We start from the raw sequence: 24,573 nt of genomic DNA on the forward strand, positions 1-24,573 counted from the left end.
AGCATCTGTTTTTCAAGAACAAAACAGCAAAGGTTAACTGTATCTCCTTAAAGGCCAGGATAAATGTCCCTTTGCTTCATCCGACCAAGCATTCTTTCTTTCTTTCAAATGTTATCACTTGGAGCTATTTTATTTTCCGCCATCCAATCCATTCTCAAAACTGCAGACTGAATCAAGTTGCATGGCTGGATGTCAGGGGCAGAAAACAGCTCAGGTTGCATTTGAACCAAGAGCAGAAAACATGGCAGATGCAAAGTGAAAAAATTCCACTGCAGGTTGCTTTTTCATTTTTTCAAAGTGAAATAGAGTCCTCCAGGCACTGCGGGAATATCCTGAAGATTATTGGTTTTTCCAGTGCAGTCAAAGGAGGGAAACTCAGCTCATTAACTAATGTTACATTCTTCACAAAGAGGGCTTGGAACGCAGAGCTGAATCATGCCCTTCTGTCCCTCCGGGCGCCCCTCTGCAATGGAGAACTTGCTGTTATTAATCAGTTTTCCATGCAATTTGCTTTCTAGAATTGTTCATGGGCCTGATTGAAATTCATGATTTCCAGGCCCGCTGGGATGGGGCTAATGAAATAGGAGCTGTAATTGACCGTTGTGTGCATTGAATGCAAAGGCATCAGCAGGAAAGATGCTGGCTCAGAAATCAATTCAAGTGGACAGTACCTGGGGTGCCCAGCTGGTCTTCTAGCTGTTGGCCTGGTTGGGGGATGCCAGAGTCCAGACTGGCCCTTGGCTGAGCAACCTGATGGAAAGAAACGCCGCATCTTTGGTGCCTCTTTTCGGACATCAGAGGGATCTCGTGTGTGTTGCACAGAACATGTCAGGGCCAGGCTGGCCAGGGCAGTAGATGGCTGCACTGCAACCGGATCTAGGCTATGTGTCCTTGGGCTGCCACAAAGCCAACAGCTGCGAGGTGGAAATGCCCGCCAAGACGTGCCTCTTTCTTATGGCAAGTCAGTCATTCAAGCGGAGGCTCTTCCTCCGTATTTAGGTTGGCCTGGGCAATCCAGGTGAATTGTGCTCCCTCTGTCTGCCTCTCGCAAAGGGGAGATACAGCCAGTGCGTGAAGCAGGACTGGGAGGGTGGGGGGGGGGGTCACTGGTTTAGCATTTTGATGCAAATGCATCATTTCACACATCTGCATCAAGAAAAAGGTTTCTTTTTGGTCCCCGAAGGAGGAGACTAACATTCCCAAAATGCATTGGGGCATTAATAAAACCATTTTCCTTGGCAGTTGGGACTTTAAAACAGTTTTGTCCGTGTCATTTTCTCTTTCTCATGTGTGCTTTCCCCTCCCATTTGATTATCACACTTTTGAATCAATAAGTGAACTGAAAGCCACTTATCCTTACAAATCAGCATTTTTCAGAATTTAGCTCTCCTTTTTTTAAAGCAGTGTGTACAAAAATGTATATATCAGGGGAAGTGCACACAATGTGTGCTGATTAGTGAAAACGGCATTAAAATGCTTAGCCTTAGAAAGTGCTGCCAAGAATGTGTGTCTAAGTCAAAATTGCCCACAAAAACACAAGTATTGGAGGAGAGGTACACACAGCAATGTATTAGTTTTATGCAATATTTAAAATCCTCTTAATGTGTGGAATGAACCAAAACTTTGGTTGGAAAATTGAATTGAAAGAAGCTGAAAACGACAGACTCATCCGCCCCAGTGCACAGACCCTGCAAATGAAGCCAAGTCCCAGCCACAGACCCCATAATTCCAGGTTTAAGCCCTGCCCCACCCCCCTGACCAAGTTGCTTTATCCTCAGTCCAAGATAAAATTAATCCTAAACATCTGAAACAGCATTTCTCCACATTCATAGCCAGCATTTGCTCAACTGCAGTTTCCCTGGGGGATTCTCATTTAGTTAACTTTGAAAAACCCAAACACTCCCCCTGCCTCAAGTACACAGATAGCTAAATGGTAATGATCACAGAATCCTAGTGTTGGAAGCAACCTTGAAGCTCATCTAGTCCAACCCCCATCCTGGTTCTGGCCAAGTTCTGCGATGCAGAATGGAGTTGCGGCTCTGTTACATGGTTAGGATGCTCCACAGAAACCAAATCAACTGTGTGATTTTCGGCGGGGGACAGGTGGGCACAGCAGGCTGGCTTCTTGGAGGTGCCGAGGGCCAGAGTCGCAGCTTCCTCTTTGTCACCTTTGATGTCTCACCTACCCCAGCCAGCCACACCACAAGCAGGCCTGGGCTTCTTTCTGCTGATCTGGGAACTGTTGCAAAGAAATTGTGCATCGGAAAGAAAGGTGTAAGTGATCAGCTGCTTTCATTTGAACTTCTGGAAGAAGTTACAGGTTCTGTGGAACAATTTTCTGTCTCCATCACTGAGATACTTCATCCTTTACGATCCTTCATAAGTTTGCCCTGCAGGTTGATTCAGCTTTGGAACCGTAGTTGGAGTAGATCTCTCTCATTCTCTCTCCCTCTCCTCCTCACACCCCCAAGTGTAGAATTTACCTGTGGCAGCTGAGAGAAATACTTGTTGAAGATTGTGTGGCTTAGTTTCTTTTTCACAAACCCATCGATAATGGGTGCATTTTTTCCCCTTACATCCTCCCGGCTGATTGATTGTCTCTTGTCTGTGGTTTGGTCTGGATTTCTGCTGTGATGGATGGGTTGTTTGGTTCATTGAATGGTCTTCCTAAAAGATGTAATCATCCCTTTAAACATGAGAGGAAAAATGGAAGGGGTTAGGGTTAGCCATGGGTTGGTGGAAGGACCCTGCCTCTCTTTTGTTTTGTATTTTATTTTGTTTTATTTTTAATTTTATGGATTGAATTTATTATGGAATTTTAGGAAACCAACAAAAATAGTTTTGCTTTTCACTTTCAAGGTCAATGCTATTATTTCTGGGCACAGCCGTAGTGGAATCTGCCCAGATGTTAGTACATACAGTTGAGGCTACCTCTGAGATAACAGCATATTTTGACTTATGTGAACAGTTGCACTTGTTTTTTTTAAAACTATCACTCAGATTTATAGCACCCAGAGAGTTTCAGCTATTGGGCCATGAAGAAATGAAAGAAATCAATTACTAAATAACGCTAGTTCTTTAAAATGCCTGATAGTTCAGTGATGGACCAAAGTCAGGCAAAATTATGCTGATACATTCAGATGAAGAATTCATTCTTCCACACTCAAACTAATTAGCACATCTTCAGCTTCGGAAAATGTTGGCATCTAAAAACTGAGGGATTGCTTAATTAGCCTTCTTCCTTTCTTACTGAAGTCATGCTAAGGGTACAAGGATAACTTAACGCTGCAATGCCCTGACTGCTGCAGATGAATCCGGTTAGTGGGCAGCCCTGTGACTGTGTGGGAAAGGCGTTGCAAACGATGCAAATGATTCTGTTTTGAGAGCACGTTTGAAGCTGCCAAGGAGCTGCCTCCGTCTCCTGGAAAGGGAGCACCACCAAACCGCCTTTGTCAACCCCTCGGAGTTCAGGAAAGTTGATTTTAATGAATGGATAACATTGGTAAGCAGGATGCCCTGGAATGAAAACCCAACGGGAGAAGGAGTTTAAGGTGTGGAGTGGTAGCCAGGGGTTTAAGACAAATAGCTAGTACCTAAGAAGGCAGAAACAAAATCCAACATGCAGGCTGGTCAAAAAAATAACAGAACGAAATGTAATGGAGGGCAAATAATAAATAGGCTGGGCAAAACAAAACAAAACAACAACAACAGAATGACATGCAATGGAGACAAGCGCAGAGTTCTTTATTTAGGAAAAAGATATAAGATGCAAAGTTACAGGATGGAAATACCTGGCTTGGCAACAGAAGCTGAGCGCAAGCTGAATGTGAGCCAGCCGTGTGATGCAGCTGCCAAAATGGCAAGGGCTGTTTTAGGTTGAATCAATTGAAGTGTAGTTCAAACCCACAGCGGGGTGGACTCAGGAGCCAGCAAGCTTGGCCGGCCTGAGCCAGAGAAGTGCCTGAGGTTCAGAAGGCTTTAGGAACAGCTGGGGGTGGGGAGAAGCTCACAGTCAGGGGGAAGTGGGGGACGAGCAGAAGGGGACGCAGCTAGGAAGGACTTTGAAGCCACAGCTGAGCATGGAGTCGCTTTGATCATGTTCTTATTTCTCTTTTTCATGGGGGGGGGCACTCAAAGCCAGGAAGGGTTCCGAGGCTGCCCCTTGCCCCTCCAACACTCCTTCAGACCTTACTCAAGCCGCCTTCTGCTTTGTGAGATCCATGTTTCTTTTCACAGACAAACTGATGTTCTTATAGATGGATTATTTTTTAAATGAGATTTTTTAAATGAATTTTTTTTCATTCGAGAGATAAATTCTGCTCCCTCCCAGGCAAAATTCCACGTCCCACAGCATGATGGCAGAAACACTGAATATGCACTAATGATCTGCTCAGACCCTATCGCCCTCCAGATATCTGGGGCCACTGCACCCATCAGCCCAGCAAGACAGGTCTTTGTCCAGGGATGATGGAAACTGTACTCCAAAACAGGGTTTCAGGTTGTTTGTCCTTAATGTAAGAGATACACTGCATGCATCTTTCCAGCATAACAGCGACCCGGTGAAGGCTTTTTCTCTGCATTTCGAGTCATTTCATTGCCATTTCTCTTTCTTTCCCAGGGTGTGACCTTCAGAAGCAGAATGAATCAGGAAAGCAAACAACCTGCCAAGCCACAGTAGCTCCTGTTTACACAGAGTTGCTGATCCTCCATGAACCGACTGTTGACGTCCCTGCCTGGCTGAAGGGGACAAAAGGGATGGAAAAGCAGTGCTGAGATCAAAGCTATTATGCAATGCTTTGCGGGGGAGGATACAACTGAAATTAAAAGCACCACCATATCTGCACAGAATTCTGGGATTCCTTGTGCATCACATGTCTCTAAAGAAACAGTTACGCTTGCATGATTGACTGGACAAATTGGGCAGATTTTTTAATTAATGCTTTAACACGATACTTTACCATAGAAACACACCCGGTGAGAAATAAATCGGCGTGTGTACCTAGAAACCAACATGGATGATGGACATAGAAACAGGGTGAATCAGATTTCCAGTGACTACCAGTACCAAGATGGCGGCTATGAAGGCTATGGCCCTACCAATGGCTACGACCAAGATGCAGAGGATCATGGCCAAGAGGAAGACGCTCAAAGTGATGCCACCGAAGGCCATGATGAAGATGACGAAGTCTATGAGGGGGAGTACCAGGGCATCCCCCATCCTGACGACCTCAAGGCCAAGAAGAAGAAGAAATCTCCGAGGATGTCGGATGAGTATAGAGATGAGGCCGAACTCATGGCAGAGAAGATGGAAGACGAGGAGCAGCTGGCTCACCAGTACGAGAATATCATTGAGGAATGCAGCCACGGGCGTTTCCAGTGGCTGCTCTTCTTTGTCCTGGGCTTGGCGCTGATGGCAGATGGCGTGGAGGTGTTCGTGGTTGGGTTTGTCCTGCCCAGCGCCGAAAAGGACATGTGCTTGTCAAGCTCCAACAAGGGGATGCTAGGTGAGCTCCGTTTCTCTTCCCGAGCAAGGAGGGAGGGACAGCCCTTCCTGACCAGGTGCTCTTGGGTGTGTTGGAGTTGGACTACAGCTCCCATCAGCCCCATGCCACGTACCAAGCTGGGTACCAGGTTAGGGAACTCTTTTGTATTATTATTAAATTTATCCATATCCTGCCTGTTTCCAGAGAGCAAGATTCTAGGCAGCTCATTTTGCAGGCAATTTGGAATCTGACACATCTAGGAATATTTTTCACTCCCTGCTTTCAAACCTTAATCCTGCACCTCCACCAGAATCCAAACAGAACGAGCAAAGCCCCGTGGGTTGTTTCTCTGAACTTCCACTTACGTAAAGCTCAGGCTTTAAGTACACATTTGCTGAAATGAGAATTTCCTTTCTCTGTGTTTGCGAATCATCCAAACACACCCTACATGCGATCCCGAACCTGAGCAGGAGCGTGTGTCCTCCAAAACGTTTGTAAATTATGCAACACGCATTTGATACACGCACTTTAAAAAATGCCCATTTGTCTTCCTAATGCTCATTTGAATGCTGTGTTCTATGGAAGACAAGTGTGCCTCTGCCCTTGTTCTTTTAAAAAAGCCCATTTTCAGTGTGAGCGAAACAAAATTAAAGTAGTGTAAACCCCGGAAATGTAGGGAGCCAAGCTTCAAGTCAGCATCTCAAGAATCTTGGCTGTGCAAAAGGCACTTTCTGCCGGCCCTTGCTCTTTCGGGCACTGCCAGGGCTGGTAGCAAGGACGAGCTATGAGCCGGAACAACCTCCTCTCGTGACTGTGTTGCATCTTTCAGCCTCAGGTTTCGTGTCTATTACTAGTGTCCGAACGTCAGTGCGAAGTGATGGTCAGAAGGCTGAACTGAGACTCAGGCGATCTGGGTTCGAGTCCCCGCTCAGGCTCCGAGGTCCCTGCGTGACTGGCCCAGTCACTGTCTCTCAGCCCAGCCTACCCCACAGGGCTGTTGTTGTGAGGATAAAATGGAGAGGCGGTCCCTGTAAGCCACTTAGAGTTCCTCACTGAGGAAAAACAGTGGAATATAAATGCAATGCCGTCATAATACCTTTCCAAGTGGTCTGTGAGGATTATTGAGATAATACATTTGAAGCATTTCCAGCAGTTAGGGCTGGTCTATCGAACTAAACTGTTTTCCGCAGTTCTAACAAGCAGCTGTACAATCGTGTGGAGAAAGAAGGAGCAACACTGATGTCTGAAGAGCAGTTTCTGGCAAGTCTGGGGAATTGGGAAACGCTTCCTTCCCTGCTGAGCAAAGTTATCTTGGGTAATGTTCCCCCATGCTCCCTCCTTATCATGACTGGACAGCTCAGCTCAGCAAAAGGCATAGCTTACAGACTCCTTCATGAAAACCATATAGGAAGCAATGCATCAGGGCCAGGAATACATCAAGAAAGCAGATGGCCGTATTACAAATAGATTTTTTTCCACTCGAAAAAAAGACACACTTCTCAGTAAACATTTCCATTGTGCACGGCACACAGTTCTAGCTGCACCGTCCCTTTGATGGCTAAACATTAACATCTCTTAATGTGAAACTGGTGTTCTATCGTTACCACGGCCCCGTGAAACAAGTTGGCAGATCTAGTCATTTGGAGGAACACCCATCCTCCGAAGAAGGCTGTTTTGCAAGCAGAAGGCGTCAGCCACGGGTGCAAATGGCCCAGTGCCCTGCCTCATGCCCTGGCCAGCTGCACGTCCCTGGGAAAGCCAGAAGTGATGTGGGAACGCACCAGCCCCCCATGGCTCTTGGCAGGGCCAGTCGGTGCCTTGGGCAGGCATGGCTGGGTGCCGGACCCGGCAGGAGCCCTCTAGACTTGGGCCCCCTGAGGGGTCCTGCCCAGGGGGCCTCCAAAATTCGGAGCTGGGACTGCAGAGGAGACCTAAAAGAGGGGAGCAAATGAGGTGCAGTTTGCCACAAACCTCAAACTGGAGTCATCCCCTGAAACTGGCTGGCGGGAGATTTGGGGCAGATGAAAGAAAGGGCTTCTTCACATGGTACATAGACAGGCCTCCTCTGAAACAATGCCAAATGTGGCCCCGATTCAATCATTCGGCTAAGGAAGACATCTGAAAGTCAGGAGCCAAAATAATCCCAGCTGGGACAGACACACTGCGTTGAAAAGCGACAAAGTACCAGTGAGGGACTTTGATTTCTGAGGCTCAGCAAAGAGTGATAAAGGGAAACGGTTGGATTTCCAGTGTCTGTTACTATGAATACTAAACCTATAGACACCCGCTGCACACGCTCAGTTAAAATAACAAAAAGGATCAAGGTGTCTGAGTGAAAAATCACCCCCCCCCCCGCCGCCCTTTTACAGTTCTTTATGCACACCTGCCCTGTGGGTCTACAGGTTTCTCTAGGTCAACCTTGTGTCCACCAGGTATGTGGGACTACAATTCCCAGGTGGCCGGAGGAGGCTTTCTGCAGGCTGGGGAAAGCTCACCTAGATGGCAGCAGTAAACCTGCATGCATATTCCATTTGGACTTACCTGTCTAGAGCGTGTGCATTGGAGAATTTGGGTGCATTTGGTCTGGGGGGCTGCTATGGTCCCCCTCAATATGTTATGCTTGTGTGTGCACACGCTGAGAACTCTTACGGAGCAGAAAGGCCCACATCTCCCAGCAGGAATGGAGGGCGCCATAGCATTCGTTCTGTGTGGGCACGCTCAGAGTTGCCCTTTTAATTTGTGAGCGAGGCAAGCATCCTGGAGGGTGAGAAGAGGGGAGATATTCATGCGGGGAAGGAAAGCCGTTTCCTTCTGTGTCTGCGTGCACCAACCATTTCAGGAGGCAGGAACAGAGGAAGATGGGCCAGAGGCAAGGATCCTAGCTTGGCTCTAGGAATTCCATTGCCAGACCCGGTTTTATTTTCAGGCTTGTTGTGTTTAGAGAAGTTGCGGCTGAGCCGAAGCCCGTGCGGGAGAGCGAATGGGAAGAGCTGCACAGATGTGTGTGTGTGTTCAGTTTTTAAGGAGCTTTAGATGAACAGCTGGTAAGGAGGGTTTTCTTTGCAGAAAGCAATTTACCCAGTCCGTCATTTGTTCTTAATCTGGGAGGGGGAGCAGGGTTCAAGTAGGAGGCGGGGCCATTCCTGGTGGCCCTCGCTTTTGGGCCACTTACTCTCATTCATTTCATTTCCATACCACCCAGAGCCGATGCGCCGGCACACACGCTCCCACGCATTACTGCCCCTGTCCCAAGTTGACCTTGTTAGAAGAGTTGCAGCCCTGAGAGTCTCAGTCCCCTGAATCCAGGGGAATTCGACCTCCTTTCTCTCTCCCTCCACCTTGCCATGTTAAAGAATGACCGATCATTTCTTTCACACTCTGTAGTTACGTGATGGCTACCTAGGAATCGCCACCCCAAAAGATGGCATCAGGGTGATACATCAAGCCAACGATACATTGCTGTATCTGTTCTACTGATGCGCTCTGGCAATGCCACCCTTTGCGCCACGGTATGGGAAGTGCTGCCCCGACAAATGGGGTGCCTGCCCTCCCACCAGCCCCAGCGTGGCACATGCGCACTTCCACGGGCGCCCAGCTCTTCCTTCCCCCCCACGGGCGCCCTTGCTCGTGCTTTTGGGCTGGGCGGCCCTCAGGGAGCGGAGGGGGCAGTTCTCTGGCAGGCCTTCAAACAGAGGACTCTCCGCTGTAAAGGAGGGCCCAGGACTGCGGCCGTCTCTGCAGCACCTGAAAGGCTCACTGGCAAGGATAGTTTTCATGCATACATGCAAACGTAGAAGTGAAGACTGTACTGCTTATAGTCCTCCGTGTGAAAGGCGGTGTGCCCACAGACCTTCCACTGCGGGGCAGCATAGACGCGAGAGCAGCAGCAATAAGAACTGGTACAGCCTCGCCAAAGTGGGGACGTTCGTGCCTGCTGGTCAGATGCTCTTGGGGGCAACATCTGGGCCTGCTCACCCTTCTTCTCAGTCCTTCAGTTTCACAGAGAAGCCGGGTTCAACTGTGAGACTCTTCAAAGGCGGCAGCCCTCCAGATCGAGGATGGGGGGGAAACAGAGCATGTCGCTCTGTCACAGGTCCCGTTCCAAGGAGGGCTCGCTTGGCAGAGTGGCAGAAGCAAACTGTGCCCGTCTGCCCCAGGGAGATTTCCAGCCTGTTTTGGCAGGAGGGAGAGAAATGATGGGGACCGGAGCGGAGGGGGGAAGTGCCGGGTCACAGCCAGCGCCGGCGTTGAGTGAAGCCCGGTGGGATGGCGCAAAAGCGCCGCGAAGGGTGGGGTGGGTTGGCGGGTTCTGGGGAGAAGCCAAGGGATTACGAAAGACGTGGGCTCGTTGTCGTGTGGCAACCGCCCTGCGCAAGGGGCCAGCATTATTACCCACATCGTGCATTGCTGTCTCCATGCGGTTGTCTCCAGCCTCTGGGGACCCCGTGAAGGCAGGGCCCCCAAAATGTCCTCTCCTGCTCAGCTCTTGCGAACTCAAGGCTGCCTCTTCCTTGGTGGAGTCCGTCCACCTTGTGTTCGGCCTTCCCCCTCTTCTGCCTTCCACCTCCCCAGCAGGGTGGTCTTCTCCAGGGAGCCTGGCCTTCTCCTGGGGTGACTTGGTGTGGTGGAGAAAGCCAGTCATGCTGGCGCGAGGCTCTTGCCGACGGCTGCCCCTCGAGGGAGCTGCCGTGTCCTGAGTCAGAGCTTGGCCCACCCACCCCTGCCTTTGGCTTCTCCCCGGATCGTTTCCAGCCCTGCTTGCTGAATCGGGTGGCTTCTGCATCCCTCGGGGTCTGACCCATGCTGTCCTTCCCTTCTGCTGCCTTTGCTTAAGGCGACCTCACAGTTGAGGCAGGATTCATAAAGAGCAGGCGCGAGATATGCTGGCCATGCTTCCAGGCAGCGGGCTCCATTGCTGGGGCTCTGATAGATCTTGGTCTTGGTTTGGAAGGGCTGATGGTAGAGATCGAGGGAGGACAATGTCGAATCCTGCTAGAGGAAGTGGCGGAGAAGCACAGCAAGGTCTTCCTCTTTGATTCATGAGGGTTCGTGGCCCTGGACCTATTTCCTGGTACTCCACCCTTCTCCATGCCCCTCCTGTCCCTTCTCACCCATCCAGAAATCCCTCAATAGTTGTGAGTGTTTTCACCTGTAGGGGGCGCTGGTAGACCGATGACAGATGGTAACACTCGAAGGACTCCTTGCAGCCTCAGCCCTCTGGAGAGTCTGAAAATCTATGCAGTGATCTGTAGGCTGCCCTATTATGGGGAGAGCTGATGAACATGCTGCTAATTGGATTTCACGATTCATTTATGGAGTCTCCTCTGCGTGCATGCATGTGTGTGTGTGTGCGCACACGCGCATGTATTATTTGCAGGCACAATCAATCCATTGAATAATAATCCCCTTTGTGAAACATTGAATAATGAATCGATGAAAGGGACCAGGGCTGGCCTGCAGCCAAGGGCTCAACAAGGATAAATGCTGCACGATTCGATTCGCTGTGAAGGGTTTGCTTCTATACCGATTAGCAGAAACGACAGGATCCGTGGGCTCCTAGGCCTGACGTGCCAGCAGCTTTAAAGGCTTTTCTTGCAAAGTCAGCCAGTGTGTTTGTTTTTGCTTTTGGTAATGGAGGATGGACTTTTAATTTAGGGAAGCACTTTTGGTGGCGTTCAGAGGAGATAAATCGGTTTGCCATTGGGTAAAATAAACAAGCCAGCTGAGAAATATGATTTTTTACTGGTCTTCTGAGCTGATCGAGGACGTTGTGGAATGGTGCACAATGCGCACATGCACACACACCCATGCGCACATGCACACACACACACAACCAGGTGCACAACCATTTGCTCCTTTGGGACATTTTGTATTCTCCAAATGGCAAAATATTTAACTAGTTCTGTGAACTGAAGTCATGTCAGAACAGGGAGGGACCAGAATCAGAGCGATGGGTACATGCTGTGTGGGGCAGAGGCCTTTCTCTCCCTCTCCCTCTCCCTCTCCCTCTCCCTCTCCCTCTCCCTCACACACGCCCCAAAGGAGTCCTCCAACAAATATATTCCTGGGCCTGGGGCTGCATGTGAGGAGGCCTGGATTCATATCCCCTTTACTTCTCTCCCTCCCCTGGCTTCACAAACCTTCCTTGGATGCTTCTGTGGCAAAATAAGGGTCTGTTCACCCACTTTCAAATGTAGCATTGCAGCCCAAAGTGCACGCAACTTGCTTGGAAATGAAAAGAAAGCTGGCGATCTCAGGAAGCTTAATTCCGCACCCATCACCTCATAGAATCCTACGTAGAACTGTAGAGTTGGAAGGGGCCCTGAAGGCCCTCAGGTCCAGCCCCTGCTGGTGCAGGACACCAATTTTCAACATCCCACTCAGGTGGCTGCCCAGTTTCTTCTGAATGGCTCCAGTGTGGGAGAGCCCCACAACTCCCCAGGCAGCGGGTCCCACTGTCGCGTTGCTCTGGCCGTGAGGAAGCTCTTCCTGATGTCCAGCCTGAACCTGGGTTGCTGCAACTTGATTATTCCGTGTCCTGCACTCCGGCACTCATTTTCTGCCCTCCTTTGGCCCTGCTGTCCAGTCACAACAAATATTTTGCCTTCTCGCTCTCCAGAGTGGCCCAAGCTATTATTGGAAAAAGTTCCTTTCTTTATTTTGTCCAAGCAACTGGTCCAGACCTTGAAAGGTTCTTAACCTTTCTTTTCCACCTGAATCGTCCCACAAGGTGAGACGCAGGCCAAGTGTGAGACCTTCACAGAGACGTCCTTTAGCTTCCATGCTCTCAGCAGAGAGGCACAGACCTTCTTCCTCATCCTGCTGGTGCTTCCTGTGACCGGAACGAAGCGGTCCTTGATTCAATAGAGAGGAGACTATCAGGTTTCCAAGGAGAGCCCTTATCAAAGAGAGACTGAATGCCAGATCTGGCTTTAAACACCATGCATGTGACATTTATTCTATGATATAAAGAATGCAGAAGCATAAGAATGTAAGTTCAACAGTCATCAGCAACAGTATCAAGAGACCTCATCCACACCCACATTCATGCCACTCATACAGCCAGCAGACCCTCTCCAGGCGGTGATCCATCGGGACTGTGGGTGAGCAGTTCAGTGCTGTTCTGGAACACACGGGAGCTGGAAAGCCTGAGCATCTTATACCTTAAAGCTGCCGTCATCCGCTTAGTCCCACTGGATCGAACAGTGAACTCCTCTGAGCAGAGCTGATGCAGAATGTGCTGGTTTTCCTCACATTCCGTTCTCTCTGGATGGTACAGGGCAGGCTGATCTTGTTCTGTTCCTTTCTCCAACCACTCCCAGCCCCTCCGTTTTGCTGTGAAAAAAACTCAGTCCTGGTCAGTCCTGGAAAGCTTTTTGATTCTCCGTTTTCTTCTGGGTCGTAGGCCTTCAGGAACCCAGCATCCGTCACCAAGACATCAAGGGCCAGCCCTGCGGCCAGTGGCGGGCACCGCACACCTGTGCATGCTTGCACTGCCTAGGCTGTCACACGGTCAGTGCCGTTCCCGTCTCCACTGGGAGATTCTGGCCAGCAAGCCTCAGAGGATAGCTCAGCAGCGACTGCCCCCTCGTGTCCGGACGATCGCTGAGCTGAAACGATTTCCACACGCCGCAGTTCCTGGCAGCAGCTGGAGCTCTTCGGCACCGCTGAAATGGGAGAGGGTTGCGCGCACGTCTGCTTGTCTGTCCCCCTGTGACGTCTCACCCGATGTGAGCTGTGTGTGCTGGAACCATGCATACCTCAAAGGTGTCCTCAGGCGCACGTACCTTTTTCTGCTCCCTGAGTGCAAGGCATGGAGAAGGGGCAGCAGTTAAGGGAACTGTGGGTGAGAGGAGGCACTCGTGGTCTTGCTGAAGCCTTTGCTGATGTTGTCTTTCTGTTCTGTCCCATCTGGTCCCGTTCCATTCTGTTCATTACTTCGATTTCCTCCTCTTCTCCTTTCCCAAGGAACCCAGGCTTGCCAGCATAGTTATCTTTCACTCCATTTTTATCCTCACAACAACTTGTGAAGTAGGTTAGGCTGAGAATTTGATTGCAGGTTTCCCCGATCTGGCGCCCTCCTAATGTGCTGGACTACAACTCCCATCATCCCCAGCCAGCTTGGAGGTGGCTGGCCTATCTGGCAAGGCCATCTTGTGTGTTTCGGAGGAGATGACGCACCTGTATTTGAGCCTCAACTGCCTGCAGGATCGGTGCGTGCAAAGGGGCAAACTGCAGCCGGGCAGGAGGTTTCTTAGCACAGGGCAAGCTTTGCCGTTCAACAGAGCTCTTGCTCAGGCTGGGTGTGCAGTCCTGCAAAAGCCGCCTTTAATCCAGGCCCCTCCGTGTGCAAAGCGCCGCTCCATTAGCAGGACCCACTCCCTCCCAGAGCCGCAGGGCCCCACAGATGGTCGGAAAAGGATGCGGGTCGCCGAGCCCTGGCACACTTCTTAGCCGAGGAGCAGACTCATTGCCGGCATTTGGACGTCTCGGAATCGGCAGGTGTTTTGAGGGCATCTCTGGCCTGCCTTTGCCTCCAAGGCTCCCAAGGCGGTGTCGATGACCACGAGTCGGCCCCTGGCCCTGTGCTCCCAGGGGGCTGGAGGCCGGGGGGGGGGGGGGGGCTCCGGTCGCCTCTTGCCTCGCCGCCCGGCAACAGCCTCTGTCTCTCCCACAGGGCTGATCGTCTACATGGGCATGATGCTCGGAGCCATTCTGTGGGGCGGCCTGGCTGACAAAGCGGGCCGGAAGCAGTGCCTCCTCCTGTCGCTCAGCATCAACGCCACCTTTGCCTTCCTCTCCTCCTTCGTTCAGGGATACGGATCCTTCCTCTTCTGCCGCCTCATCTCCGGCTTCGGGTGGGTAGCGGCTCTCCTGGGCCGGGTGTCTGATCCGTGGGGCGCCGCTGAGCCAGGCAGCTGTGATCGAGCAGGCGCCATGCGCTTTGCATGCCCGGGCCAGGGGCAGTGCTCAGTTTGGATACCTGGCAGTCCCCCGGCCTGGAGAGTCCAGAACCGCAGGCCACTGTGTGGATCTGTGCCTGCACAGAAATGGTTGCGTGCGCGGGTGCTGTATCCGCATGCCTGTGGCCGTCCAAACAACCAATGGGGCTGGAGAAATCCAAACGCGGAAGCACACCCCCCATCCTGGGAGAACGGCTGATGGGGGCAGTCAGAGTGGGATGCCGGGTGAGGCTGCCCCTAATGGAAAAGACCCCCACTTTTACCCTGTGAATCAGCCCCCCAGCTCCCAGGGCTCCGTTTGCGGGAATGACCTTGGAGGAGCCCGCCTTCCGACACGCACGTGCATTTTCTGAGACAGCTGAGAGTCCCACCAGCAGGCGTCCTTCCTGCGGCTGGGCGGGCGTAGCCAAGTTGTGTGGCCAGGTGCCATCCGGCTGACCCATTTCTCTGGTCCCTCAGGGCTGAGGATGTCACTCCACGTTCTGGACATTGCAGCTACATCTGGCAAACCCAGCACTTCCGTTACTAGGACCGACCGGAAGGTCACCAGGGACTAGAAAGTTGCTTTGTTCCTCTTAAACTTGTAGAAGTGGAGGAACTTTTGATTTCCTGGTTGTTGAATTTCACAGGCATTGCCATACTCCAGGGTGAACTGTGGGTTCTTGATCGTCATACTTTTCCCCTCTGCCCCTTCTCTTCTTCAGGATTGGGGGTTCCCTCCCCATTGTCTTTGCCTACTTCTCGGAATTCCTCTCGCGGGAGAAGCGAGGGGAGCACCTGAGCTGGCTTTGCATGTTTTGGATGATCGGCGGCCTCTATGCCTCCATCATGGCCTGGAGCATCATTCCGCATTATGGTAAGCCTGGATCAGGGTCCAAGTTTTAATTCAGCTTGAGGGATTAACAGACTTTCCACTGCCCGTGTGGCCAGGCAAAGGCCCAGCAGAGTTGTGGGAAGAGCGAGCGCTTCTGTTGCTCTCGTGGTCTGGGGGCTTCTCACTGGAGGAAACCGAAGTCCAGGGTTGGCCCGACCTTCCAGCTTCCAGCCTGAATCATTTCTGCATGATGGAAATTTTGTCCATAATTTCATTCCATTTCTGCATTCAGCTGAATGTTTAAAAACAAACTGCCCTAAATATATATCTTCAAACTGGGGAGATGGTTATTGGGTTTGCATTTGCATGCAAAATTACCAGATCTGCACATCTGGAAGAGGAAACGGGGGATGCAGCCACACAGCATTTTTCTCCCTTTTCCAAACTCTGCGATGGAGTTCACAAATGTGTCACAAAAAGACCTATCACAGGGAGGGAGCAAGCACAACAAGTAGCATATATTGAAGGAAAGTATATATACAATGCATTATATTAGGGGGATTTGTTTGGGGAAATGAACATATTTAGAAATGTATGTACAAAAATGCATACATTGAGAGAAATATGTGTAAAAATATATACACATTTTCCTGCGTACTGTTTTAGGAAGATAATGAAGAATTTTTGAATGCAGAAATGAGATGGAATGAACTTAATTCGGGACAAATAACAAACTGAGCAGAATCAAACTTGGCAGAGTCATCCATCCCCGGGATTCAATGTGCATTCTCTCTCAAATGATGTCTTTAAATGCATATTCAGATACATTTGACTCTCCAAGGACCGCATCCAAATATTCAGCATGCAGCAAGCTGTGGGGAGACCCATGTGGCTACACCCACGCAGGCGGGGTGTGTCGTGTCGTGTCGTTAACCGAGATGCAACTCCTCAGGCAGCCCTAGCTGTGCCCGAGCCCAAGCCTGAGGCTAACCCATTCCCCTTTCCTGTTGCCAGGATGGGGCTTCAGCATGGGGACCAATTATCACTTCCACAGCTGGAGGGTCTTTGTGGTGGTCTGCTCCCTGCCCTGCATCGCGTCTCTGGTGGCCCTGAAGTTCATGCCGGAGAGCCCACGCTTTCTGTTGGAGGTAAGAAATGGGGAGGGTGCGCTTGTTTTACCGGTGCCGCTGTGCAGAACGGGATTAGCTGGTGGACCAGATGGACATTAGCTGTCCGTTCCTTCTCTCCAAGTGTGGGGAGAAAAACCTCTGTGCCCCGCAGCATGAAGAAAGGCACTTGAGCAGATGAGTCCTTGCCTTCAGGACGGGCGTGCTGGATTTCACCCACGCTTCTAATGGAAGCAAAATAGCCACCGCTGGGGTCTGTTGCTGGAGTTTCCCCATGCTGGTCCACCCCATCGCTGTCTGTGAGCTGCTGTGGCTCAAATGGGATACGTGCACATTGGCTTAAAGCACGCGCACTTCCCCCCAAATGTGCGTCTTTTGAGGGGCGCTTGCCCCCGAAGCGTGCATTTGGCACATTGGACCGCACGCCCGGGAAGCTCAGCCCCCCAAAAGCGCTTGTGTTGGGTGTGCAGAGGTGAACAGGAGATGCTCTGCTGGGAAATGAACGGCAAGGAAATGCGTGTGCGTCCTGAGACGCGGCTCTGCTCCGTCAGGCTGTCCTGGCGCTCCGGGGGATGTGGCATCCAAGAGGGTCACGGCATGATTGACGGAACAGGCATGGCCTGAGGTCCTGGAGGACACGCTGCTCTTGAGGTCCCTTCTTTTGGTTTTCCTAGATAGGGAAGCACGATGAAGCCTGGATGGTCCTCAAACAAGTCCATGACACCAACATGAGAGCCAAAGGCGAGCCAGAGAGAGTGTTTACGGTAAGTGCGGTTACGTCCTGGAAACATGCTTTCCCCTTCACGGTGGGACCAGGCCAAGGCTTCTCAGGGCAACTGCTTCGAAAGACTTGCACAAAGTTGCCCCCAAAAGCAAGGATGGGGGCAAGCTGACCCGAGCACTGGCTTAAATGGCGTTGCTCGAGGGCACACAAACTTCGCTGCAGCTTAGCAATGTGCGTGCTCAGCAGGGAGACTTACCAGCTCAGCTGACCCTACTGGCCTTGTGCTAGAATGCATTTACACTCGTGCAGCACAATGGATGCTCAGGCCACCTTTGACTGGGTGCTTCGTTGGTATTGGCATTCAGGAGCCAGGTTGGAATCCGTGCTTTCTTCCAAACAGGCCCGAGTCCGAGGCAGGGATGCTAAACCTCCTGTCTCTTCATGAGCTAGCGATGATGGGACTGGAGCCCAACACAACTGGGTGGCATTATGTGGCTGGAAGGCTGCTCCCAGGATCAGTTAATCAGTTTGCACATAGGCAGCTGACCCACTGGTGTTTTAGCAGTATTTTAGCCCGAACCCGCAGAGAGCTCCACCCAGAGGCATCCTCTGGCCCACTTACTTAGACACGGTGTGACCTGCTTCGGAACAGATGGCCAAACCTTGGGCCACACATGCAGTTTTGCTTTCCAGAGGATTCTAGCCATGTCACTTCTGGCTCTGGTGCCCCAGTTCTGCACTGGATCATGTCAGTGAAATGGCTTAAAACCCCACCGAGATGCCCTCAGAGATGTGAAGGGCTAAACTTTGGCTTGGTTTGACTCCCTCAGGTGGCCAGCATTAAAACTCCAAAGCAGTTGGATGAATTCATCGAAATACAGAGCTCCACAGGGACGTGGTACCAGCGTTTTCTAGTCAGAGCTACAACAATCTTTAAACAGGTAGGGTGCATGAGCTTTGCTAGCCCCGTTGCCTGTGTTCAGGCACCCTTTGATCCATCTTCTGTTCACCGATGGAATCTGATGGCGTCTTCTGCAGATGTGAATGCACTTTTGAAGCCATGCAGATCTCCCTGCAATCACATCTTAATGCTCTAATCTACGGAGAGTGGAAGAATGCACATTTTCAGCCAGTCCTTTTTTTTTGGGGGGGGGTGGTTATCATTGTTTTCCTGTGAGTAAATTTGCTACAATTTTTGGTTAAGGGATGTGGCATAGAAGTGCAAGAAAACAAACAAGCAAAATGAGCAAGTAAAGGAAAACAGGTCCACAATCTGCAAAAAACGTGCAACTCAGGAAAAGTCGGTCCAAAATCCAGACACGGGCGAAACACAGCAGTGACTGGACCCAGCTGTGCCTGGGCTGGAGCGAGGCCGTTGGGCGCCATGTTGCCTGCGAGCAAATGCACTAGCCATCAGCACGGCAGCCACTGCGCCCACCTTGCCTGGGTGAAGCCATGCCCCCGGCCCTCCTCGCACAGCCCCCGCGATGGGGCCCCTCTGGAGCCCCCCGAGGGTGGGGACTGTCCAGTTCATTCCCCCCAGGAGGGCTGTCCCAAAACGGGCAACAGCACAGCAGCAGCATCTGGCTGTGCACTACCCAGCTTCCTGGATTCAACTGCGAAGCAACGTGCCACTGGGGTGCTTTGCTTCCAACCACAAGGACGCTTTCGCTTGAGTAAAACGAAGAAATGCATTTTGAGAACAAACTCAGCCCAAGGTGCAGGCTTCTAGGAAGTCCTTGGTGTACAACTAAGCCCAGTGACTGAGTTTCTCAGTCTGCTTCATAGCGCAGACTGAAAAACTTCCTTTTTTTGTTCTAGACTGAGCTTCTGATGGAAAACTCCCATAGGAATGCATTTATGCACAAGCGAGGCTCCCCAGGCCATTCACAACAAATACAGCCATAAAATGCAAAGTGATAAAATGCGCCGTAAAAGTTTAACGCTTCCGAAACGTGCTATGAAATAAAAAGGAACGCCCAGATCCTCCCGTGGTGACAGTTCCCCATTCCTGCCCATTGGCAGCATGCTTATCTTTGGTGCGTGGTTGCCAGGAGCACGCGGCGCTCAGGAGCCGGCCTCGCCGCTGTTCGGTGACCAGTCCTTTGGGTTTCCCAGGTGATAGACAACGTGGTGTACTGCTTGACGGCCCAGCACAGGATGAACACGCTGTTCCTGGCAATCGTGTGGTTTTCCATGGCCCTAAGGTATGTGTCTCGAGCACCTCTCCCTGGGACTACCCTTCTAGAGCGTCTGGAAACGCCCCTGCCCCCAGGGGGGGCAAGAGTGCAGGGTAAAGGGGGAGTCCAGCCGCAGTTGCATCGCTTAGGGCTTCAGGGCCTCAGACCAGTGACTGGCTAAACCTGCGCTGTGCTCACCAGGATTTGCTCTCTGTGTCAGGCCTGGCCCTGCCCCTGCCTCCCGAGCAGAATCATGAAAGGCCTAAGAAGAGCCCCTGACAGAAGGCCCAGAACCCCGCCCCCCTTTAATTCTGTTTCTCCTGCAGTTACTACGGCCTTATCGTCTGGTTTCCTGACATGATTCGCTATTACCAAGAGCTGGAGTATAAGTCCCATGTGAAAATTTTTAATGGGAAAAGCGTGAAAGATATCACCTTCAATTTCACCCTGGAAAATCAAATCCACTGGAATGGGACGTATTATAATGACAGGTGAGAGATGCCGCCGAGAACCCACGCACCTGGCCTACCGCACGAGGACCGCGATCTCCTCGCCACGATCTCCTCGCTTGGTGTAGGAGAGGCAGTGTGGCGAAGTGGTGAGGGTGCTGGGCTGGGACTCAGGAGGTCGAGTTCTGGTCCTGGCTCAGCCAAGAAGCTCCCTCAGTGACGTTGGGCAGTCCCAGACTCTCTGCCTCACCCACCTCGCCCGCTGGGCTGTTGCGAGGGTAGAACAGCAAGGAGGGCCTCCTGGCGGAAAGATGGGATAACATGGGGCAAACCACGAACATCTTGCTGGTTCTTGGGGTCGTTTCTTTGGGTTTCAGCGTGTGTTTGGCAGCCCAAAGATGGCGGACATCACTGCAGGATTCCAGTTTGCAGTCTGTGCGTCGCGTAAGAATCGACGGGTGGCCCTACTGTTAGACAAGGGGGATCTTTGGAATGTGCTCAAAGCGTGGCCAACTATTAGTTAGTGGCAGGTAGACTTGGTGGACTTTGTGGCTGAATAACTTGGTTGCCCTTGGGCAACATCCACCTCGATTTGGTTGGTGGGAGGTCGGCGGGAGGGGCCCTTCTCCGGGAGCCCTCCGTGAAAGGAATTAGGAGGGTGGGTACTCGGAGGAGGGCCTTCTCTGCGGTGGTACCTAAGTTATGGAATGCGCTCCCCAGCGAGGTCCGCCTGGCACTGTCGTTATTTGTTTTTCGGCACAAGGCGAAGACCTTTTTATTTAAGCAGCATTTTAACTGTTAATATTATTGGATTTTATCTGGCCAGGGCGGCTTATTTTATACTGTATTTTTGTATTTTTAATCTAATGTTTATATTTTTTAATTTAAGATTATAATTATTTTAATTTATTGTTGTAAGCCACCCCGAGGCTTCGGCGAATGGGGCGGCATAAAAATGTTTTAATAAATAAATAAAATAAATAAACTGGAGGCTAAATATTTCAGGCCAGCCAGTGGAGAAGGCAGCCGGTCCGCCAACGGCTGCAAAGACACGATCGCTATGCCTGACAGCGAGCGTCCGTCTGGCCGTTTTGCAGGCGGAATGGCGGCCAGGCAAGTCCTTGCACTGCGCGTTCCTGCGGACGTCCAGCAGGAAGTGCATCCCAGCAGGTCTGCCTTGTGGACACCCTGCCCATGGCTGCGCAGGTGGAATTCTCCTTTCGCGCTTGTGACCCATGGGCTTTGTGAACTTGTATACTTAGTGCAAATGATTGTGTGCTTCTGTGCAAAGAATTACATACCTTCTGCAAAGAAGCTGTTAGCATTCTGAAGCATTCACAGACTGGCTCTTGGCTCAGGGCACTTCCTGGCCAGGGCCAAGTGCAGAGAGAAATCTGGTGAGTGCAAGCAACCTGGATTCCTGCCCACGGTTTGCATGCATGAATGCGCATGACTTTCATTTTCACTCTTATTCATATTTATTTGAACCATCTCTATCCTGCCTCTACAAGCTCAGGTTGCTCAGCATCCACAATTTAAAATTACATTTACTAAAAAACTTCCTTCTGTATGAAAACAACTCCCAGAGATAAAAAGGAGAATCCGATCAAGTCTGTTTAGACTGAATGGTTTCCTCAGCTCAAAATCATTTACAGTGCTTCTCTGGGGCTAGGAAGAAAGGGCATCTCATTTCATTTCATTGACATCCAATGCTCCCTGGCACTATACAATGATTAAATACTCCAAAAGCTGTTTGCATCAGGGGTGTTGCTTGGCCCTGAAAATAATCTGGGCCTCAAGCCCACAAGAGAGAACTGGACAAATCTAAGGACACCTCCGGTGTTTCAGCAGGACTATGCGACAGAGGTGGCTTCTGGCCTCCAAAGGAAAGATTTGGGGCAACAGCCTTGGTGGGACAAGGGCGAATGCCACTGCTAGTCTATATACAAAGATGTAGAGAACATGCACACACAATCACACGCAAGCAGGCCATTTCAGCTAAGCAACTTCCAGGAGGTCGTGCCATACACTCTGTGACTGCAGGAGACAAGGCCCTCCGCCCTCTTATTCGACGAAGTGCAGCAATGATTTTCCAGCACTTGGAAAGAGACCCACATTCCCCATTGAGTCCCTAGTGAATGTGATCCAGTTTGCTCCTGGGTCTTCCAGGCCTGTGGCCAGGCGAAATGTGCTGCAAAGCGGGGGAGTGTGTGGCTGTTTACCTTGTTTGAAGGGCTTTCAAGACAAAATGGCAGCGTTTGCTTTAGATATTTATAATTGGAAGGGTGGGAGGCAGAAAAAATGGGGGCAGCCATCCCAGCCTATTCCAGACCGACTGGGTTGGAAGATCCAGTGAATACTGTTGAGTGTTTCTGAATTTCACCTTGAAGCTCAGTTCATCCCCTTTTCATGCTTTTGCAGCTGTTTTAGCAGGCTTTTTTAAAACATACACTTCCTTGGCACTGGCTTAAGAAATGAGTACATTTCCAAAAAGCATATTTTTAAATGCTCATTTTTAAAGCAGTGTACCCCTTCTGATCACCAATACAAACTTAGGAAAATGGAGACATTGTGAAGGGTGGGATATAAAAGCTGTAAATCAATCAATCAATCAATCAATCAATCAATCAAACAAACATCTGAGCATTTCCTGAAAAACTGCACAATTTCAGGGATGTTAATGTGGCAAATTTGGGGCAAAACCTACTTAAAATAAATTATTGGTCGCATCCCTCCCAAAGAGGCTGCTTTTCGCCTTGGGGACACCGCCCCCTCGTGGTTATGGGAGGAAAGTATTTGAAAGGCCAATTTCTGAGTTACTTTTTGGCATTCTATTCTAAGTGATGCACTAGAGGTTAGAAAGGGCTAGACAAAATTGCATTTGCATGTATATTCTTCTGATTCATATTTTTCTTTAACATTTCCAGCAGTGAATACTTTCGGATTATGTTAGTTTATTATATTTCTATCCCATCTTTTTTCTGTCCAGTTACTCAAGGCAGATTTCATGACTCTCTCCTTCCTCTCAGTCTTATCCATCCAGCAACAACCCTGTGAGGTAGACTGGGTTGAGGGCCTATGCCTATTCCAGAGTCACTCAGTGCACTCCATGGCCAAGCGGAGACTCGAACCTAGGCCGCCTGAGTCCCAGTCCCGTACTCTTCACCACTCCACCAAACGGGCTCTCATTTGCTGATATGCAGAAACTGAATTTACAGGATGTAACATTAGTGCCCTAAAATTAACGAAGAGCTCAAGTTTAAAATCTGCGGAATCAATGGTCACCACTGAAATCCCTTCATCCCGGAAACATTCAGAAATTCAGATTTCAAAAGCTGTATTGCAGAACAACTGCAAATTGGGGGCTTACAAACACGATTTTCTGGCTCCCCCAGATGCTCTTGCTCCCGCTCCTCTTCCTCATCATGGCCACCCCTTGTTGGCTAGACAGTCTGAAAGCTGATGAGCAGGCTGCCCGGCAGATCCTGCACCCCCTCTTCACCGCCCAGATGGGGCAGGAAAGTGGTGAGGTGGGGTGGGCTGGGGAGGCCAGGCCAACAGCCTTCATTGCCTGTAGATGTAAGAACGCTTTTTAAAACGTTCTTGTTAAAAACATTGGCTGGCCTAATTAACTTCTTTTAAGGAAGTGAGGTTCAGAGCACTGGGGCTACTACCAGACCTTGCCACTGACCTTCTCCAGGTTATCCATGAACAAAGAAGGGATGGAGTATTTGAGCAATAAGCCTGACCAGGTGAGGGTTTTTTCTCCATTAATGGGGACTCTGGCTAGGTAAGGAAGTCCCAAGCAAGGCTTGTCGTCTGTTCTAGCCACAGGCTAGAAATAATGTATCTACTTGTTCCTCCGTCCAGGACCTCCATTACCTACCTTAAGGCTGAACCTTCACCTGAGAGTAACTCCCACAGAGCTCAATGGGGCTTTCTCTTGAGTAAACATGTACAACAGCTTTGTGCACTTTTCTAATGAAACAATCAGGCTATGCACTCAGATAGCTGGGATGGAGATGGTGAATCTTTTTCTGTGTTTCAGCTTCATTAAAATGAAATTCCGAGCAGTGACTTTTGAGGACTCGGTGTTTGAGGAATGCCTCTTTGAGGATGTCACTTCTACCGATACCTTCTTTAAAAACTGCACCTTCACAAACACTTTATTCTACAACACAGGTAACGTGGCAGAACAGGGCATCTGGGTTTGCAGCTTGTATCTGGGTCGATGTTTTCATTTGTGAAAAAACAGAAGAGGGAGGGAGGACCCTGGATGATGTCCTGACAGGCCAGATTCTAAGGATATCTCAGAGGAGAGACAGTAATTATGGGAGATTTCAGTCTCCTGGATATTACTTGGGAGACTCACTCGGCGGTGACAGCCAGGTCACGTCGCTTCCTAGAAGCTATAGAGGGAGGGTTTTTCACACAGAGGGTCTGAGAGGTGACGAGGGGAGGAAACATCCTTGACTTGGTCTTGACCCATAGGGAGGAGCTGATAGATGAAGTACAGATTAGGGGAGCTCTGGATGCGAGTGATCACCCCATCCTTTGCTTTGAGATCAGGGGACTGGGGACGTGCAGCAGGTCGAGCACTAGAAGCTGGGACTTCAAGAGGGCCAACTTTGGCCAACTGAAGGCCAGACTGGGGCAAGTCTCCTGGGATAGGTTACTGGAAGGTAAGCGAGTTGAGGAGGGGTGGATAGCACTCAAAAGGGAGGTTTTGGAGGCACAAGCCTTGACAATACCTCTAGTCAGTAAGGTGGGGAGGCGGAGGAAAGCACCGCCATGGATGCGAAAGGAGGTGGTTAGAGGGATTAGATGAAAGAG

The 24,573-nt window shown here is 50.4% G+C and overlaps 1 protein-coding gene across 1 annotated transcript in view; it reads left to right on the top strand.

Annotated features, from left to right (window-relative positions):
* Positions 1 to 24,573, top strand: part of SV2B (synaptic vesicle glycoprotein 2B) — a 54,530-nt gene that overhangs the window by 24,331 nt on the left and 5,626 nt on the right. Inside the window, exons 2-10 of the mRNA XM_044445023.1 lie at positions 4,619 to 5,504; positions 14,161 to 14,341; positions 15,151 to 15,302; positions 16,275 to 16,408; positions 17,062 to 17,151; positions 17,942 to 18,052; positions 19,230 to 19,318; positions 19,618 to 19,782; positions 23,789 to 23,922. Coding sequence (XP_044300958.1) covers positions 5,012 to 5,504; positions 14,161 to 14,341; positions 15,151 to 15,302; positions 16,275 to 16,408; positions 17,062 to 17,151; positions 17,942 to 18,052; positions 19,230 to 19,318; positions 19,618 to 19,782; positions 23,789 to 23,922 — 1,549 coding nt within the window. The 5' untranslated portion in view covers positions 4,619 to 5,011. The remainder of the gene's footprint in view (positions 1 to 4,618; positions 5,505 to 14,160; positions 14,342 to 15,150; positions 15,303 to 16,274; positions 16,409 to 17,061; positions 17,152 to 17,941; positions 18,053 to 19,229; positions 19,319 to 19,617; positions 19,783 to 23,788; positions 23,923 to 24,573) is intronic.

The sequence above is a fragment of the Varanus komodoensis genome, unplaced genomic scaffold (assembly GCF_004798865.1).
Source record: "Varanus komodoensis strain SLA01 unplaced genomic scaffold, ASM479886v1 scaffold46_3, whole genome shotgun sequence".
NCBI lineage: Eukaryota > Metazoa > Chordata > Lepidosauria > Squamata > Varanidae > Varanus > Varanus komodoensis.